This window comes from Dromaius novaehollandiae, chromosome 1, assembly GCF_036370855.1.
Source record: "Dromaius novaehollandiae isolate bDroNov1 chromosome 1, bDroNov1.hap1, whole genome shotgun sequence".
NCBI classification, from domain to species: Eukaryota; Metazoa; Chordata; class Aves; order Casuariiformes; family Dromaiidae; genus Dromaius; species Dromaius novaehollandiae.
The window spans coordinates 108269180-108290024 of record NC_088098.1 but is presented as its reverse complement, the minus strand read 5'-3'; the positions used below and the strand labels follow the sequence as shown (position 1 = coordinate 108290024).

General features: G+C 37.6%; 1 protein-coding gene across 16 annotated transcripts in view; it reads left to right on the top strand.

Annotated features, from left to right (window-relative positions):
- The window catches only part of ROBO2 (roundabout guidance receptor 2), a 469585-nt gene that overhangs the window by 348986 nt on the left and 99754 nt on the right, over window positions 1–20845 (top strand). For all 16 annotated transcript variants that reach the window (XM_064523330.1, XM_064523361.1, XM_064523351.1 and 13 more), the window contains 2 exons: window positions 13888–14012; window positions 18730–18901. In XM_064523330.1, coding sequence (XP_064379400.1) covers window positions 13888–14012; window positions 18730–18901 — 297 coding nt within the window. The remainder of the gene's footprint in view (window positions 1–13887; window positions 14013–18729; window positions 18902–20845) is intronic.

The window sequence follows — 20845 nt, the reverse complement described above, 5'->3', positions numbered from 1 at the left end:
ACAGACAGGATTGTATTGACTTCGGTGAGCTTCTATCAGGCCCTAAATGATCAGCTCATTATGCTTTTATTGCATAACAGTAAAAGCACGGGTTTTGCATGTCCCGTCTTTCTTGAATCTTTCAAAGATTTTTGAAATAAAATAGTCCTGAAATTGAAGAAGGGATGGAGTAGATTTCCGTGCTTTTTAAGAAAGTTCATCATTGCAAGGATTGATTCTTGTCCTTGGGTCATCTTAATTCTTGGAGTGCATTTTGGAAGGCACTGTGTAGGATGCACACTATTTTGCATTACAAGTCCAGAGCAAGACAGTCTCTGGATTTTGAATTCCCACTGTGAAAATTTAATTCCTTCCTATGCCTCTGAAATTACTTGTAAAAAATTATAACAATCTAACTGAGCATAATGGAAAAATTGCAACTGTCAGTAGCTGAAATTATAGAATTGTTGCTCACGGATTTTTACTCTGTGCCTATATGGATTTTCTAAATAATTTAACCAGTTGCACAGTTCCTATGATTGTTGAAGTTTGTATTTAGATGTATCTTTTAGAATAATAATATGGTTACTCTAATTCTTTGGATTAGTATGAAAAGTCTGTACTGGTGTTAACAGAGATTGCTGGGGGAGGGGGATTGGTCTTTATGTGGTCAAAAGTTATGTTAGAGATGTGTTTGACTAAAGTTTTTGAGTTTGAACTTGTCTCTGTTGTCCAGTGTTAAGGGTTTGGGGGAAGAGAGGTTGGAATAATTTAAAGATAAAACCCACATTAGGGCTACTGTTTACAGAACTGAGGTGATCCCATGCTTATTAGCTTGCTTGAACTAGTGGATGTAGAGCCAGCTACCTCTGGGCCATGTCATGGTTTATCCACCCTAGAAAATTGCCTATGTAGAATGGAAAATTCACTATACACCATCTGGAGTTTCATTAGCAAGCTTTATATTTGAGTCACTACTGTGTTACTTTGGGATTACACTAGTTCTCATGAAGATAATTCCCAGGAGTTATATCAGTGTAAAACTTAAGTAAACTTGTAGTAAAATTGTTCCTTGCTTAAAAAAGGAATATGGTATATTTTTAAGGTGAATCTTTCAAGTTAGAGTGGGATTTTTTTTTTCATGGCTAATAATAAAATGTGCTTCTTGAATCACTAAAAAATGTTACAAGACAGCAAGTAATTTATTTATAGGTGGTTTTTTCTCATTGCTCACTCTTAAAAGGACAAAAAAAAATCACAAGGTAGAGGCTGTTTCAAGCTCTGTAAATGCCGCATGAAATAAATGACTGAAAAAGTCACTAGAAAATGATTATTTTTTACAGTGCTGATGCTGTCTCATTTCAATCACTGAATCCCTGTTTTAAGACTCTTCAGGCCCTTGAGTCATGCATGGTTCCATCTCCAAAGCTTACACAGGAATTCTTGGTCTTAAGTTACTTATGTCCAGGTATAGGATTCCTTTGTGTGACCAGCTCTGGTCAGCTTGACATTTGCCCTGCCTAAACTACTTTATTTTGTTACAAGTGAACATTTGGTACACAGAAAATTATTCTTTTTTCTGGTTTATTCAGAAAAACAAAAATTAGAATGGTTGGTCTTAAAATAATTATTTTATGGGTATGTGGTCTTTATCAAATTACTTAAGTTAGGGGTCAGCTTTGTGAGTTGTGAAAAGATTGTAAAATAAGTAAATCTAACCCTAAATATATTTAACATATAGAATTTCCATATAGATGTATGTATAGTGATTGTGGTATATGAACAGATTGCTTTATTTGGATTGTTCATATCTAATCCTGTACCTATAGAAAAGGCAATGGTCTCCTCATGACAGTGTATGCCTTTGTTGTTTTTTGCTTAAGGAGCTGAAATGAAACTGATTTCTACAGTTCATATCTCTGTTTCCAGTTTGCCATGTCCACAGTGGGGATTTTCATTCAGCTTTAAGGGTAGGCAAAGCAGGTGGCTACCTGTGCTGTTGAAAATGTAAAGCCAGGTAAAGCAAAGCAGAGTAACTTCCCTCTCCACCAACACTTCCCCACCAGAAAGCCCAGTCTTCTCTTAAAAGCATCCTGTTAAAATCATCATTTGAAAACAACACTGAGTCTGATTTTGTAGCATTTTTTGTTTAGGAAGTTAACTGGAATACAGAGCAAAAATTACTTCTTATCACAGAAAATAATCTAAAGCTAGCATTACTTAATGTTTTTACACTCGCTGCTCTCCAGGAGGATGTCGTTCTAACAGAAATGCATTTACATATTTATGTATATCTTAAACTGCAGAGAACAGTCTCTGGTTTAAAAGTTTATATTCTTTCGTGCCACCTCAGAATTATCTGGGTGCTTATATTTTCATCTCTACCTCAATTTCAAAGCAGACATGTTTTGTCTTTATTGTGTTTTAAACAAAACCAAACCATTTTCTTTGAATGGCCTATCATTGAAGAATAGAGAAATGTATTCTTAATGTTCCAAGATTGCAAATCTTATCACAAACTGAATCATTTTCATTTTCTATTTAGCTTTTACCTGAATGCTTCAAATATTTATACACTGTTAGGCTTTGACATTTTTGTTTAAATTTCAGCTTGAGTGAAAAATTTAGGAGTGGGATTATTCCTGCCAATGGCCATCATTGGTGCAAGGAGTTATTAGCATATGGTATATACTGCATATACAAAATGAGGTATGGTTCTGCCTGAGGTGGCTGGCAGCTGGTGAATTTAACAGCTCTATACCAGATTACTCATCATGTTTTGATTTGCTAGGAATAAATGTGTTGCCCATTTCTAAAATAGATGTTCTCTTATAAATAAGCTTTTGAAAAGCTTTCCTATAGGAGGTAAAACAGATGGGTTAGGAAACTAGATATTTATCCCTATTTAGACTTTTTCTACTGTTATTTCACTCAGCAGATGGATTTTCCAGGTGAATAAGTTAATATTTTCGTGCTTTCTCATCCTGCTGTATTTCTTATGGCAGTTGTACAAACAAATAGCTGTAAAAACTGGCACTAAATATGGGAGGACCCCAAAAGTTTCATAAAATCCCACCTAAAAGTATCACTGATGAGCTCTTCAAAAGCCATTGCTAAACAGCTCTGAGATGGAAAACTTAAAGTGAAGTTCAAAGAGAAGATCATCTGTGTCTGATGCTTGTTACCTTCTTACTGATCACCCAAAATGTTATTCAGATGACAGAGTACTCAGGTTTCAAATTAATTCAAACCATATGCAAGTGAAAATACAGTTCTTTCCATTTCAGTTGCATTATATTGAGTCAAGTTTGTTTATCGTCATATACTATGTCCCGTCTTCCCTGGAAAGAAGTGTCGTGTAGCAAATAGCTGTATTTTTTTTTAACCTGGATAGAAGTTAAGTATTTGGAATTAACTAAAGAGGTAAGGGGACAACAACCAAGTTAAAAAGTTTCAGTTCCCTTCTATGCTGGACAAGACGCAAACAGATAAGACACCTACTGTCCATTTTCCACATTTCATACTGATTAAATAGAGTCTAAATATATTTAAGTGAAATGTAACTATATGATGCACTGTACATGTACTGTACTCTGGGAAGTTTTAATCTCCTAAAGCCACCTGGCATGGCTTACCAGTCTGTCAAGAATGGTGCAGCACAAAGCATCTAAAACAGAAAAAGCTGTATTAAAAAAAAAATTGCATTAGTTTTTGTAGCTTGACATTGCTTTGTTTAGATGATAGGTGAGAAAGATCTCTCTTTATCCTTCTCCATTTCACTCTCACTCTTCTTGCAGGGAAACCTTGCTGTTATTTTTTGTATATTCATAAAAATATCACCTTTACTTGGGACTTCGAGGGTTTATACAACAATATCAGAAATGGTCATTGGTGTGTGACAGAACTGAGCATGCTCAGCACTGCTGTGCCAGCTTTCAGAGGCAGAAATCTGTATCTATATCAAAATGTGGCATTTTGGCTGTCTGCCTGCTGCTGCCAGCTGTAGAGATTTTTGGAAGAGGTTAAGGACACCAGCAGACTGGTTTGGGATTTGTTTTGTCTTTAAATTAATGAACAATACATCCTTGTTGTTTATCAATGGACAAATGCTTTTGATTAAAGAGAGGAGATTGCCATGGAATGAACAGCATATTTCTTTGTACACCAGTAACAATTTGAAATATGGGGCTGAATTTTTCTGGCATTTTTTAGCCTTTTAAAGAGCTCTTTGAAATTCCTAACTCCTTAGCATTTGTGCTTTAGCAAAACTTGCTGAACTTGTGCTTGAATCTGTGTAAGGACATAAGCTGTTATAGTAATAGAGCAGTTATGACATACGGGCCGGAATGGCACTGTGAGATAAGACAGAGCATGTTAACTAGCAAACATTAAAGTACGGACCCACAAAGCTCTGGCTTCATTTTCAGCACTTCCGAGTGTTTCGAGGTATACCAAACAGTGGTCAAAACAGAAATACAGAAGTTCTGACAGAGAATTCTTCGTCAGTGATAAGCATGAAAGATGGCAGTATATGTACTTGAAGTTTTGGCAAGTTATACTATTCAGTACTCGCTCATTCCACTGCTGGTATCAAATATGTGCCCATACTCATCATGCTATTTCTCTTAGAGAAAGTCTACCACAGCAAGTGCAGGAAATGATTAAGGGCCTCATTTTTGATTGCTGAACTCTAGCGTAGAAAAGTTCTGGGAGGTTTAATGTGTAGATCTTTCTTGAACTTACCTGAATCCATTATTTCTGCTGAAATTGGGAGGTGTTGTTTTCTTACTGGAGTGGATTCTGAATCTCTCCATAAGTCTTTGAAGATGGCTGTATGAAGAGTCTTTTGAGCTGTTATTCTGCCAAAACTTTTCCCTTCCTTTTTTTAAAAGGAGAAAACAGTTACTTTTCCTTCAAGAGAAGTGTGAAAATCTATGCATTAATCCATTCATTGTTCTCTTTACCCTCTTTGCTCAATTGATGCTAGCTTGTACTGCTGTCATACTATTACAGGCTAGATATGACCTTAATATTATTCATCAGCAAAATTAGTTTATGTCCCGTTCCCTCTATGCTAGCATTGTTAATTAGCACAGTTGTTTTTTCTTCTTCACTCCTTTTCCTCTCTTCACTTTCCAGTAACCTAAATTGAGCAGGATATCTCCTCTCAGCCTTTCCTTTTTTTCAAGGGTAAACAAACCAAGCACTTTTCATCCTTCTCGTTATAGGTAGACTCCTTACTCTTACCATCTGCTTAGATCTTCTTTTCATCTCACTGCATTTGAATTCATGTTTTTTTGAAGGAGCTAACCAGATTACACTCATTATTTTTGATGAAATCTTAGTATATCAGCAAGGGGTATGCTTTTTCATTTTTAAAACACATTACCAGAAAACCTTCCTGATATCTCCCATGACAAAAAGAATCATAGCAGATTACATGCATTTCTGCTGGCATAATTTGTTTTGTTTGCTAAGCTCACAGAAGTTACAGGAGCACAAGCCATCCCCTAATGATACAGTTTACATTAGCAAGCAGGCTTAAGTGTTACGATTTTAGGAAAGTGCATCTTTTCTAACTGATATGAGGAAAAGGTGTATCCTGAATCTCAGACACTTGAGGGGAAAGAAAAAAAAAAAACATTGTCTACAGAGGAAAGAATCCTGAATAATGTGATGTATTGGGCAGCCAGAGTCAGTGCTACCTCCCTTTATGTATATCAAAACTCCATGAAGGACTATGCAGAAGGGAGTTTCCAGGAGCATCTGCAAGATACAAGAGCCCCATACAAGAGGTGATTGGACAAGATATAATAAGAGAGAGAGGTATGACTAAATGACAGCAGGCTACAGTCCAATGCTGAAACGAAATGCAGACCAGATGTTTAAACTTAATGTTTTAATGTAGTGTCAAAAAAAGAGGAGGGACCAGGAACGGTGCTGCTGATGAGTTCAGAACAATGGAAATGGGGAAAAAAGTAGATACCTGCCTTATCTGTTATGTCGGAGACAGAGATATTTTTATAATTGTTTTCATAATTTATTTTATTGAAATTAATCCCAAGAAAGAAGGAGAACCAAGTTGTCAGTAGTACTTTTTTTTCTTTGTGTCTCAACTTTATTGTAAAAATGGTAAATACAAGCTGGCAGTTACGTTGATTGAAATTGACAGGGAAACTCTGAGTAGGAACCAGACCTGCTCTTTCATTACTTTTTATCTCACGCCTCTTTTCGTACCGTGCAGATTTAGCCCACTTCTTTCTTTTAGGCCAGGCAGGGATGAAAGAGAGATTTTATGTCAAAATATACAGGGCAGTTAGCGTTTTTTATTTATTGATTCTCTAGCCTTCTTTGCCCTCTTGGATAGGTAAAAAAATGTTTGGGCTTCCACACTCTTGGAGATTATCTGCTTCAGTGTTTCAGAGCAACTGAAGGATAAAAATGTTGTTATATGTGAAATTCAGAAGCTGAATTTAAATTGAAGATTAGAGCAATTAGTCCAGGTATCAAAGATGGTTTAGTGTTTTCAGATGATTGAAGTGTGTGAACTTTTCACACTGTTGTGTTTTCACATGGCTCATCTGAAAACAGCAAACAAATAGAAAATAAAAAAGAAGGATTTCTCGCTTCCCATCAGTCAGCAGCAGTGTGAAGGACACTTACCGCAGGATCCCTTTGGTTTTGGTAATGACCATGCTGAAGCCCCACTTCCCCCTGCCCTCTGCCTCTGCCCCGTTGTATCTTCTTTCCTCTCCCCTAGTGTTTCCTTTGCATTCGACCCCCTAAAGGTTCTACACACTTGCCCCCTCTGCTTCTGATTTTGTGTAGTTGATCTCTCAGTGCAGGGCATATAGAAATTAATTTCAAAGTATTGTCAATGTTAAATCATAGAAGAAGAACAACACTGTAAATAAACAATGAAGAAAGCCTAGTTAATGAGAAAACAAACTTTCCATAAAATTAGATTCATCCAGTTATTTCAATGTCCAGCTGTACTCATAGAGACTAGTAACATGATATGGCAGAGAAAAAAAGGAAACTAATTTCCTAGGCAACTCTATAGTAACTCCCATGCTGAAAAGTTGGTTTATCCTCTGATAAGAAATAATAGACCGAAGCTGTCACCCTTTCAGATCCCTGTTATGCCTTTCATGTCAGAGGTTTCATTCTTGATCTATCATTAGTCATAACTAACAGCATAACTAACAGATTCACAACTGTTATATTGCCATAGCTGCACTTTTTGGCAGCCTGGTTACTTAGGCCACGCAGGGAGCAAATATTGCTACAGCAAAGTATGTAAGTAGTGTCTTACAGCATCCAAAAGTCCAATATCTTCCAGAGCTCTTAGACAAATTTAATCAGTGGCACACAAAGGTGGGGGAGCATTATCTTTCTTTCTGAAATTCTTGTACTGTCTTCAGCTGTCTTCTAATCCATTATCTCTGGAACCAGCAAAGCAATCCTACAAATTAGTCCTACTCCATAGACCATGTCAAGGGCTACCTCCTTATTAAAATATAGAATACTTCATCTAGAACTGTGGGGACTTTGCTGTCCTCCATGTAAACATCTTTACTTAGAGGCAAGTCTTGATCTGTATTTGGTAAGGCTGGAAGTGAGCTTCATCTCTGGAAGAGGGGGCTTCCAGACTGAAGAGTCACTAATGTTGTGCAATAGAGTACCAAAATGCATCTAAGACCAACTGAAGTGTCTGCATGAATATCGTCACTGCAATGGGGGTTTGAGAAGAGCAGTGAGATATCCAGTTTCAAGTTTCTGAGGGTTTTGCAAAAGAAGTATGAGACCTTAATGGGGATCCAGAACTCAGAAGATACTTTGGGGAAGGCACCACCAGTATGTCATCACTGTAATTGTCTCTCTTACTTCCAAGTGGAGCTACTGAATATTTTACCAGGTGTAATTTTGACTGTTCAAAAGATTATTCTGAAATTAAATTTATATCTGCAAATGTATCATGCTGAAAAAGACTGCAACATAGATGGGAATATTAGGTTGGGATTTGCCTGATGGAAGCAGAGCTAAGTCTTACATAATCTTGATGCTTTACCAACCAGTGTGTTACTGCTTGCTCTTCAAACCTTTTTCGCCATCAGTGAGCATCATCTGAGATCCGCTTAGAAGGTTTATAAGTCATCGTCCTTCCCCTTGCCCCTTCTTCAGCCAGTCACAGAAGTATGTTTATGGTTAATAAACAATTTCAGTTTAAATCGAGGCACTTGTTTTTATAAGATAGCTTGCCTAAATGTATTTCATTTGCAGTTGACTAGTAGCTGAAATTAGTTGGAATTAGAGGTTATCAAATCTGCAATGTAAGCAATTTGTTGCTGCCCCTTTTTTCCTGTAATATAATTTTTTTATGGGTCTGATACAAAGACCACATAAACCAACAGGAGAATTCCTAAAAACTTCAGTGAGCTTTGAATAAAGTCTCATATGCCATGGTATGTGAAGACTTTTTATCAAAGTACATACAGTTAAAAGATTACTAAAGTTATTATCTGAAAACTGTTTGGATTACGTAAAATAAGTTTGGCCTCATAGTGGCTGCTGTAGATAATTGGTGATGTTAGAAAAAACCTGAACGATGACAACAAAAATCCCACTGATATTTGTTGCTTTGGTTACATTTCCATTTCTGCTTTCAGTAGCAATATTGGACTAAAACTTGCTACAGTATCTACTTTCAATTAAAATCACAGTAATATAATATATGCACCCCAGGGTACCTGGACTGGAGGAGCTGCTGTGAGCAAGTCCTGATGGTAAAATTCCCTTAGTATCATTGATTTCAGTGTGAACCACAAGTCACAAGATCAGCTTAAAAAACTGTATCACTGGAAGAAAATGTTACTAATACATGATGTGGAGTCACTGTACTTTTTACTGTAAAATCATATTTTCCTGTGGTAATTTTCCTGTCCTCTTCTGATTCATCTTCTGTAACATTTCTTATCAGGTGACCAGAGTTCACTGACCAACTCAGTCAGTCTTTTCTACAGCAGCAGCTCTATCAGCTCTGGGTGACTCAGCATAACCCTTAATATTCAGTAGTGCTACTGGGAAAGAAATGAATGACTTGCAATCTATCCCAACAGATTAATTCTGCTAGTTATTAGGATTGGATAAGAGTTGAGAAATTCGTTTGAAATATTTTGCAATATTCATTTCTTCTTTTTTTTCTAAAGCTCTTTAATAACTTTACCATAGGCTACCTTCATACACATTTATTAAAGGAATAAACGATCCATCCAGCATGCCTAACACCAATATCTATAAAGAGTGCAACAGAATGCACTGTTACCATTTTGAGCAACATAGCTAATGTTCACAACTGCGGCTTTGCTATCTCCGTTTTAATTCTCCCTGTAGAAAACTGTTCCATGCTGTAAAAACAGTTCTGAACATGATGTGATTAACCTTAGGGTCCCCCATCCCCTCATCTCAAAGCCCGCCTCGTACATGGCCTATGCTTTCTATTCATGTTCAACCATCTGATTTCCATATCATCCTGCTAACCCTCACAAGCCGCTATTAGCATAACAGAGCTTTAGTGTGACATTGATTGAAGCCAGCACTTGCTGAATGCAGTATCAAAGCATAATTTGCCAGAAATCAAATCTAATTTACTGTGTACTGTATTTAAATTTCTCAAAAAATGTTTCAATAGAAGTGCACTAGGTCTGTAGTCTTAATTGTTCTTTTTTCACATTTTTATCTAGTCCCCTAGAATCCAAACAATATATTCCCTTTTAGAGCCACTGTCTTTGACTTTCGAATGTCAACTAAACAAGAGTTTTTCCACTCTGTTTATTCCATGTTACATCCGAAACAATGAAGGGTAATGGTTTGATAGGCACAACACTTGGTTTGCTGCTTCATAACAGTTTTTTCAACAGATTTTTCTAATCTCCTTAATGTTTAGATAGAATTAAGCATTAAACTAATACGTAACTTCCACAGCTGAAGCTTTTCAAGCCTGCTATTATTTCTCTTACTGTACCTTTTTTAAAATATCTTTAAAATTCACCCACTTTGAGAGACACAATAATGACTTGAATTAGGTTTTGTCACTGGTTCTGTTGATGTTGGACTTGGGGCAAGCCATCATCTTCTGCCTCAGTTAACCTTTTTGCAAAATGGGAGTAATGATATTTATTTACTGTTATAAAGAGCATCTATATGTATATATACAGATAATTAACTCACTTTTTCATAAAACTGAAGACAGCCCAGGTGCTTATTCTGTCAAAGAAGCCTTGCTGCCTCCAAACAGGGTCGCATTCTCTGGGGATGAAGGCAGGCTTACTGCTTTGGTAGTTATATTTGACCAAGAATTTTTCCTGCAAGTATTAACTGTTACTATCAGTTGTCAATTAGCATTAGTCGACTGGAATCTGATAGATAAAACTGATACATTGAAAACATTGTTTAAATTCTGTAAACAATGTCATTACCAGAGGATGTCTGTTAATGGAGCTGTAGCTGAATATGACAACAAACTGGAACAAAATGGGACTTTCATTTCAACCCTTCTTCAAATAAATAAAAAATACATAGAAGGCTTTTCTTTTTTTAAATGATCTTTTTATGTTCTTTAAAATTATAGTATTAAATAGTTTGCCTAGAGAAGTCAGCATTGTGCTCTAATTATAAGCAGTGACTACTAAAAGCCAGCTTCTGTTGATGTCACGAGATTACATTTAAATTAAAGCTTTCAGAGTTTTATTTTTATAGTGGATTTCTAGTATTCATTGCTGCAGAGAAAAGCTAAAAAACAGATCTGTGTGTAACCATAAATCATTATTTACTTGAGTATTTAGAAATCTAAACTTTTAGTTACGAGTCTATGGATCTCCTGTTCATCTAGAATGGAGAATGCTGGAGAGGACTTTGTGCCTGGCAGGGAGAGAATAGAGCAATAGCTTCAATCCACCTCGATAGGATTATCCATACTAATACTGTCCTTAATTCTTGCTTCTTCACTATTGTTTTTCCTATCTCTTTTTGCAAAGGAAGGGATCATTTTTGTGCTCATAGGGAAGTGGGGTAAGTTCAAAGTTAGGAGTAGGTGAAATTGTAAGTAGAAACTCGATTCATCTCTATTGTGCCTTGACTAACCAAATTGCATTATTTTGGTTCTTGGAAAGTCTAGTACAGGAACAAGTTCAGACCTATTACATCTACTCAGTGCTTTGAGTGATTGAGCTACAGCACAGCCTTGTGTGTGTGAGAATGTTTCAGACGAACCCTTAAACTTATGAACCCTGCATAATTTCAGCTATGTGGTTTGAAAGGTTAGCTCACAGAAATTCCATACCCTTCTTCCTTCTGTTGAGCTGTCTCAGAGCGCCATCTGCTTAACATGCCCCCAGTTCACCAAGCATGCCTAGGAGATGATCTTAGGCATTGATCATGCTTTGGCATGATCTATGGGATGGAGTCCTGACACCATATTTTTTGCCTCACAGTACAGAGACTATATTCTTGAGGCCACCCATAATGCAGCATGTACATAGGGCTGTAATGCACAGTTCCTGTCAAGTGCAGATATAACACCTGAAGAGACTAGAGATTTTCTGCTCTCTCCTCTGCCCATGGTTGCTATTGATTGTATATTAATATCCTGGGCAGTGAACTTCTGTGGCTGAGCAGCAAACACTGAACTAATTCAGTGACTTTTATTAAGTGAGTGGTCAGAACTATGGAGGTACCTTAATGTAAGGTATGCCTGTAGGAATTTTCATTTTCTAACCTAAGCTAAAAGATCACTCGTTCTCTCTCTCTCTCTTTCCCTTCCTGTGTAGTTGAATGAACAAGGGTGTGTGTGTGTGTGGGTGGGTGTGTGTGTGTGTGTGTGTGTGTGTGTGTTGTTCACGTTACTGCTTTCCAACGTCTATAGTGATTGTATACAGGTATGCTAGGTAAAACACGGTGAGGGTAAAACATGGTGAGAGAAAAACAAGTAACATGGCTACAATTCAGTGCTTTAGGGATAATTTAGGCCAAGTTGAGATCCCGGAGTATGTGTAGCAACACTTATGCCCTTACAGAAGCCTCAGAATGTATGTTTGTAAATGGTGTGGGAGCAGGAGCCCGATCCCATTTTGGAAGATTCCCACCTGCTGAGGCACTGGGAAGAGGCAGAAATCTCTCTCTCTCCAGAGAGGAAAAAAAACCCTGTGCTCTGGAGTATGAGACAGAAAGAAGATTCTTTGTATTGTCTTCACCCTCCACCTTCTAAATCAGCAGCTAGTCTTCCTGATCCAATGCTTTACAGTAATTGTTTTAGAGTGCATTGTATCAGTGCTATTCAGCTTGTACTCTTTAGATCCTAGTGAAGCCTCAGTAAGTACCTCATGAAATAGCTGCAAAGTGTATTTCAGAACATCAAATCTGCATATACATTTCTATGCAGTTGGCAGATCTGCGTCTGTGCCTGTCAGCAGGTGTAATCAGAAGCTGGGGCTTGATTGCTCTTCGTACCTAATTAAACACTTTGTAATTATAATGGCGAAAATACAGTTTTCTAAAACACTTAAATATTGTTTACCTGAAAGCTTAGTAGTTCCTAAACCATCTCTCTCCACAGCCACCAAAACAATAGTGGAATAGAAGAAAACCCATGGATCATGTTCCTTCCTCAGCCTGCTCCCAAAAGCTAGCTGGTCTTTGATAAAAACATTTGAAAACAGTTCTTACATTTTTAAGATATGCCAAATACTATAAATTCAATTCCAGCGAACTCCAATTCTGTAACAAGTTTGGAGGGTTTGCATGTCATGCATAGAAAAGTCATTTGCTTTATCATTTGCTCTGATATCAAGTTTTTTTCTCTCTAATCTTCCACCACTACTTCTTCCCCACTTCCTTCTGCACATTATTTCCTTTTCTCTCTTTTCCTGCTCCTATTCACTGGCTCCACTGACTTCCTGTTCTCCATCAATACCCCCAAACAAGTCACACCACACCTCTCTTTTTGGAACTGCTCACTTCTGACTGTGCTTCCTGATCCCTTATGTTTAGATACTGTTAGACACCATCTATGTGAAAACCTAGCCAGTCCTGGTTCTTCTTTCTTATTTTAACTGCACTTTTTCCATTTTTCTCTCCTTCGTCCCTTCCTGATCTCCTGGAATACCTGTTCCTTCCCATTCACTGCTCCCTGCTGCCCACTAACTTTTCAGCTCTTGCTTCTTTCTAGTCTTGCCACAAGCTGAAATACGCATCTTCCTACTTCATGTTGTTTTAGCAGCCCTCCTTTTCTCAGCAAATCCTCTTTCTCACTCCCTTCTTGCCCACTCTGCCCCTAAGAGGACTGAGGGAGCCTTGGACTTCTGTCCTTCTGTCATCCAGACCTTCCTCTCCTTTCTTATTTTTGAAAGTCTAGAGGGGCAGACTGGAAAAGGGTGTGTATTTTCTGATTGATGCACTGCAGCAGAGAAAGCTGTGCTAGCTCCATCAGAACAACAAGCTCTGCGAAGTGCAGGAGGTATAAGAGTGCTAATACCTGTCCAGACAACTCTTAAGGAGAAGTTAGCATTCATCCAGAGCCTGCATTATACAGGCCTGATTGCTGTTCCTTCACATTTATTGTCATCAGAGTTTACACTAATACATGTTTATAAGGTTTCCTCTTTTTTTTTTTTTTTTTTTTTTTTTTTTTTTTTTTTTTACAGCTGGGGAGATCATATATTGGTATTGCTGCTTTTTTGTTACTGTTGTTCTTGTTTATATGTTAATTCTGTATGTCCTAATTAGTATATCTAGTGTTATGTCCTCTGGCATAAAATAAATCTACATAATGTTGTCTCTTTCCTTCAGTATTCTTCATCTCCCCCTTGAAAAATATCTTAAATTTACACCACGGTTTTTCTTACCTTGTAGCTCCCCCACAGTTTGTGGTGAGACCACGAGACCAGATTGTAGCCCAAGGTCGAACGGTGACTTTTCCTTGTGAAACTAAAGGAAATCCCCAGCCAGCTGTTTTTTGGCAAAAAGAAGGAAGCCAGGTAAGTTATAAGCATCCCATGAGCCTTCCAAGCCTTTCTAAATAGTTAATTGTGTTTAAGTCTTTCAGAAAGTTCTCTGTATTACCTTTCACAAGTTCTTTTCATCTTTTGCAGAGATCTTGTCTTTTAAACTGTCACTATCCTCTACCAACATTTTCTTTGTTTTGTTTTTTTTCTTTTTAAAATACTAATACTGTGAAGAACTGAAAGGGCATTTAAGTTGGTGTAACTTGTGCTAGGTGCTGTATAAAAGTATAAAGACCAACAGTATGTATCTCAAAGACTTTTCATTCTGGAGCATCCCAAAACAGGTGGATAAAATGAACATGGAAAGGTATGACTCAATTTTTAACTAATCAGAGTCAGTAATTACAATTCACAACCTGTCTAGACATGATCAAGTAGTTATACATCTAGCAAACTGATTTGCATTGGCGTATTCTCACAGTACATACAAATACAGGTTTTGAAGACACAGCTGATTTCTTCAGTAGAATTGTCTCAGGAAATTTCTGGTTTTGGAAGTATTTCACAGAATCATTAATGTCATTTTGAAAGTAAAATTTCTGATATAGCCATCAATGTTGCCATTGACCGATACTGACTTCCATAGCTTAATATTTGAATGTCACACCGTAACACTTTTTTTACTGCTGTTGCTCTACTGTCACTATGTTACATCAGAACTCAGTCCTTCTCACTTTCCACATGCAGTTCATGCAAGTATGCTACATTGGACATTGTAAACTCTGCTGTATATTCTCTTTTGCGCCTTCTCTCTGTTCAGCGCAGGAGAAGAGATTAACAGGAACAACTTGGATGTCCAAGGACAGTGCTTCCACAGTTTCCTGATGAAGCCTGTCATGGCTACGTATCTATACTGTCTGCCATTCTCCTTTGGCTAAATGAGTCTTTTCAGAGCTCTGTGCTGCTTTTTCCCATTTGGTCATATGTGAGTTAACTCAAGTATCCACACTGTGCTGCACAGTGCAGAGATGCTTTTTGTCTCATCTGGAGATCTTGTGTGTACCAAGTCAGTTAAAACGTGAGATGAGAAGTGAACCTCAGATGTCCCCCTCTGCCCTACCTGCTTCTGCTTCATCTTCTCATGAGGTCAGTTAATGGGTCAGAACATGGCCTTTATTTCTGGCTGTACATTTTGAGGACCTGATCCTGAATTCAAGTCTGTGTTAATGCATTCTTACGCACTCAGAAAGAGCTACCATGAAGACATTAGGGGCAAGAACGAAGGTTCAGTTACAGACCAAGACTGACAGTATTTTGTGCTCCGTTGCATTCCCACTTACAAAGATACAAGACTATTGCTGTAAGAGTGTAAGCTTAGTCTTCAATGTGTTTCTTTCAGCCTATTATGCAGAGAACTTCAAATCTAGCCACCATGGATCACATACTGGAAAAACATAGTACTGTGAGTCTCACTAAGGTGAAAATTGTTCCAAAGGGAAAGTAGAATAGCATGCTGAATTTGAAGTAGGAACTACTGATGTGCTAGCAAACATTTCAAAAACCCTCCTTGTAGAGGACTTTAATAACATAGTAATGTTTATGTAAAGTGAGCTTATAGTGTCACACTTGAATCTAATAAAGTGGACATCCATCATGTTGTAATAAAGAGAAGAGTTTCTAATTAAAGTAGGACATCATTTGCAGGATTAAAGTCATTTAGCGTAATTGAAAAGTGTTAATACTCTATTTTATCCTCTTCCATTGGTATCATTTCAAGGATAAAAACATTTTAAGGTGAAAATGCATCTTGTGTCTTTAATTGAATGTTATTACCTACTGATCGTACCATGTTGAAGCTGTTTAATTACAAACCTGGCAAATTAATTACCACATTGAGAACCAGATCCCTGAGGGTTAGAATGTTGTTTTTTGGCAAATAAATGCAACATAAAAATTGATACCTACATTGTTTATAATCAGACCTTGAAACATAGCTCAATGTGATTCATTATACCCACATGTTATTCTTAATTGAATATCAGTGAAATAACAGAGGTTAATGTCGCCATCCCCAATATAAAACTTCCCAGATTTTGAATGATTCCCCATTGAATGGCTGAGTTTCCACATAGCGTATTTCATCATCACAGTCTAGAGGACGGTATTTGGGCCAAATTTAAGCATTGCACACTGAGCTTGCAGCACATTTCACCTTTGTGTGCCCGGCCACAGGTTGTTGCGCGGACTTACAATGCTTGCTTCTCCTCTTACTCAAGGAACCACTTGCAGTGCCACTGTTAGCTTTCAGGGTAACGTTATGTAGTCATGTTATCCCACTCCAGTAATTGAAGGGCATTTTTCATTCTGGGTCTATTTCTCCACCCTGTGTTTCTGAGCACAAGCAGCTGGAAGGGAGGGACACAGTTCCCTCCTGAGTGATCTTTGTGCCAACTTGTGCATAAACAGCTGGTCCTTTGTACTTGGTAGCCTTTTCCCCCAGAGCCTGACAGCCGCACACCAGTGAAATGCACCAGGGCACAAAGTGCCTAATCTTTAAACACTCTGGATTAAAATCTTCTCTGAGATAAATCTAGAAGAAAGTGGTATTACATCAGGGATGACTGTAGCCCCTCTGTTTGCAACCCAGCATGCCACCATTGTGCCTGGATGAGCAAACTGTCTGCTAGTTAAATCCAATGAAATCGTAAAGACCTTAAAATAGTGGGTTCTGCTGTCATTTAGCACAAGTCACAAGTCACAATTATCCGGTCCTTGAAAGAAGGAATCATGAGACCCATCAGCTCCTACTAAAGTGTGGAAAGCTGGCCCTTGGTACCCCTCAAGGTCAGACTGGCTTATGCTGAAAATTAAAAGAAGGATAGACTCTTCTTTATAATGCAGAGATTAAGAGGATCTCTACCTTCTTCTTCTTCTGAAAAATGAAGAGTGTGATCTTGAGCTGTCTTTTACATTGTGTTTCCTTTTACCATTTGTATAATGAGTGATAAATGGAGCAGGCCTTATCAAAATTCTCTTCTTTCTCACAAAATTTAGCTAAGCTTTCAGAGTTCCCTTATTCAGTAGGTATTTGCACAAGGCAGAGGTTATTATGCAAGTTTCAAGGCAATTCAGAAAACAGGGCAATTTTTTTTGAGACTCACTTAGCACTGTAGCCTGAAATTGTTTCAGAATTTTCATACTTTCTTATTGAATCTGACATGTTTACTGGGTGCATATTGATTTTTGAGGAAAAATTTGCATTGAAAAATTTCTTGAATTTTGATATTGAAAGGGGAGGAAGAGAAGGACTTACCCTGGGGTAACAATTAGCCTGGTAGGTTAATACAATTATAAGGATACTTGGAGTAGGAAGTCTCTGATCTAGAGCATCTCTCTCTCTTTTTGTTCCCAAAAATGAAGAGTTAAAGGTGTCATTTTCACTTCAAAGCAGAATTTTTTGAAATCTAAGTTTGCTGGTTGCCAATCCCAAAGTATTTTCTGTAAAGGCAGAAATATAAATTCTGCATTTTTCTGTCTATCACAGAAGAGGCAGATCTTTTTAGCCCCCATCGGCAAGCTTAAAAGTTAGTAGGGAGTCATTATTAGAAAGGAAAGCAGAACAATACAGAGCTGCAGTAAAGACTGAAAGCTTATCCTAGCATGGTAACAGTGTTTTGGGATATTCCTCATACAAACAATTGTATTTTTATAGAGGCTTGTTCAATCAACATTCTACTTAAGCCAGACCCTATTTTCCTGGAAGTTACCAGTTCATTACTACCCTTTAATCTTTCTTCTCTGTTCCCCTTTCTGTCTCCTTGGGCAACTCTACTAACCTCTCTGTTCACATTGCCTCCCTCTTCCTGTTCTTTATTCGCATCGAGGGCTTTGCCAGATGGAGTAACTTTTCCCTTTAAAGTACAGCCCTCACCACTAAAACCTTTTCAGTCGCTGTCTGTATTATTGATTAGTTCAGTCCTTGATCACATTCGATGACTACTACATCCATACTAATTATTCTTATTGACATCTTTCTTTCCTCCAGTCCAGCTCAAAGGCAAAAGCTAATCTGTGCTAACTATGATCTTACCCTACATGAAATTTTTTTCTCTCTGATGTTTTCCACATCAGATTTAAACCCTTTCTCTTCACCCTCAGGGCTCCATTCTGCTTTCCTCGTTTGGTGTATCTCAGTTTTAATTTCCTGCTACTCCTCCTTTAAGCTCTCATGTTCTGCCAACTTCTCCTACTTTATGACCTGTTTGTGTCATCCTCCCGGGTTTGCTTCCATGTCTTGCTCTTACTTTCTCTTTTGCCCAGAATCATATTCACTGCCAAACAATAGCCCTCAAGTCTCCAGAATTCAATGGTTCCTGGTAGTTTTCTACTGTTTACTTTGTTATTAGATTCTTCTGGTTTGACAGCCAACTAAGTGTATTATTAAATTCAGAGTGAAGATAAATGTGAAACATATACAGATCACGCTCAAGTGTGATTATTGGAAAATTTCTCCTTGTATAGACTCCCCAGCCAGCACACACCATTGTCTGCTGCCAGAGTGCTGTTTCTAATTTAAACTGCAAGTTACCCAAGGCAGGAAAGTAAGTTTTATATGTACATAAATTTGTAACCCCACTTGCATTTTCTTTTTAACTTATATATAGTGCTTTTAAGGAAAAATCATTGTATCTTTAGCTGAGGGAAAAGTGGTTTATGTTCTGCATTGATGTGAGTTGAATTGTCTTTGCAGAATCTACTCTTTCCAAACCAGCCTCTCCAACCCAACAGTAGGTACTCAGTATCACCAACAGGAGACCTCACTATTTCCAACATTCAGCGGTCTGATGCAGGCTACTACATTTGTCAAGCACTGACGGTTGCTGGAAGCATTTTAGCAAAGGCTCAGCTGGAGGTTACTGATGGTGAGATATGGAAATTTCTATTGTTTTTTCTGTCAAAAGCAGAATATTTTAAAAGTATTGTAAATATAGACATGTGAGATCACATAATTTGCACCAGTAAACACACAAGTTTCTACAGACAATACAATGAAAAAGGGTCTCATTACACAATTCTCTGTGGTATCAAAAAGGCATCAAAGTCGGATTTCCCTGTTGCATTCTGTCTGGAAGCTCCTTAATAATCTAGATAAGGGACAAACCCTCTTAGAATAGGGTTGGTGAAAAAGAAAGATGCTCAGTTCACTAGAGTGAAGATAGAACTACAGAAACGTATTGTGAAGAATGAATAGTTTTGTGATTAAAACAATGAAATGGGGTGCAGAAGAACTAGGCTCAATTCCCATCTCAGCCCCAGTCCTCAGTATTACCTTAGGCAACTAATCTGGGGATGTTTCCTTAGCTTGAATAAATCAGCACAGTTCCCTTGAACTCACTGGTGTTTTGTTAATTTAGAACAGCTACAATATGTAGCCCTTTACTCCCTGGGTGAATAAGGCACAAAGATTTTCCCCCACCTTAGGTGTGAGAAGAGCTCTACAAATACACAGGTAGAGAAGAGTTGACAGGAAAGGAAGAGAAAAGAACAGCACTACATGAACTGACGATGCTTTCCATTTCAAAATTTTGTTTTTGAAAATTATTGTGCCTTCCTGCCTACCTTACTCCATCTACAAACGTGAAGCCTCTTCATATGCAGGAATCCTTTTGATATCTCTCTTCCATCCAATTTGTGACAGAGGAGGTTTACATCCTTTAATGTTAGTAAAGAAAATAACAGAATTCCTTTTATACTAGGAGATCATGGCATTCCCAGGCATCATTATTCCCTATCTTAACTGACTCATTAAATATCTCCTGACAGATTTTGATGAATTTTTACCATTAAAACTGTTATATGCAGAGGTCTACTATTACTGTTCCCTTAGAGACCTGCCTGCACCATGAAAGTTTGAAAAGATGTCTAATTCTGAATAATCTGGCTTTTCACAAGAGCATATTCATCACAAATGACAGGTAGAGAGGTTCAGGCACATGTTATAGAGGTCTGAGCATTAATTTGATGCCTTTTCTTTGTTTTCTAAAAGCTGTCTATATTTTTATGACAAGGAGAGATAATTTCTGCCTTATTCTTGCATCTTTACAAGCACATTGCATTTCCCTAAAGTGGTTTTTAGGAGACTAAAGGCTAACTTTCTCTCTGCAATCTCTTTAAGTCTTTCCTTTCTCTCACTGTCTATGACAAAATGATGCATTTTCATTCAACTGAAATTTAAATGTAGATTAAAAGTCATTTAAAATTAATGGAAAGGCAGTTTTTTTTAATATCTGTCCATAGCATTGCCTGATGCAGTGCCATGACTGTGATTGGAATAAATAGAACACACAAACATTGGCCGAGAGGACATTAAGCTGTTAATGGTTGCACCAGCTGACGCTGTACAGATTTACTGCAGCAGGGGCTGAAAGGAGCAAATCAGGTTCAAGGATATCAGTGATGAGAAATTCTTCTTTTTGACAGATGAGGTCTGTGGTCCATCTTTGTCTATTTGTACATATGGAAGAAAAAAATATATATATATAATTGACCTGTTCGGAATTTTCATGGGTTTATTTAACAAGTCAACAGAAAGCTCATAAAGGTGTCCCTGCTAAAATGCAAACTCAACAATTGCTGCTGATTAAAGGCACTGCTCATTCCACATTCCTAAAGAAAGCATTAGTGGTTGGCACTCCTGCTAAGGGAATGAAAGGCCTGCATTCTTAAAACACTTTCCTGAACCTACTGCCAGCATGATCATTGTGAAATAATGCAAGGTTACTTTATAGAAATACCATTTCATCAATGAGTCAAAGGGCAGATGAGGTCAGAAGAAAAGTGCCGAAACAATATTGTGGAACTGAGAT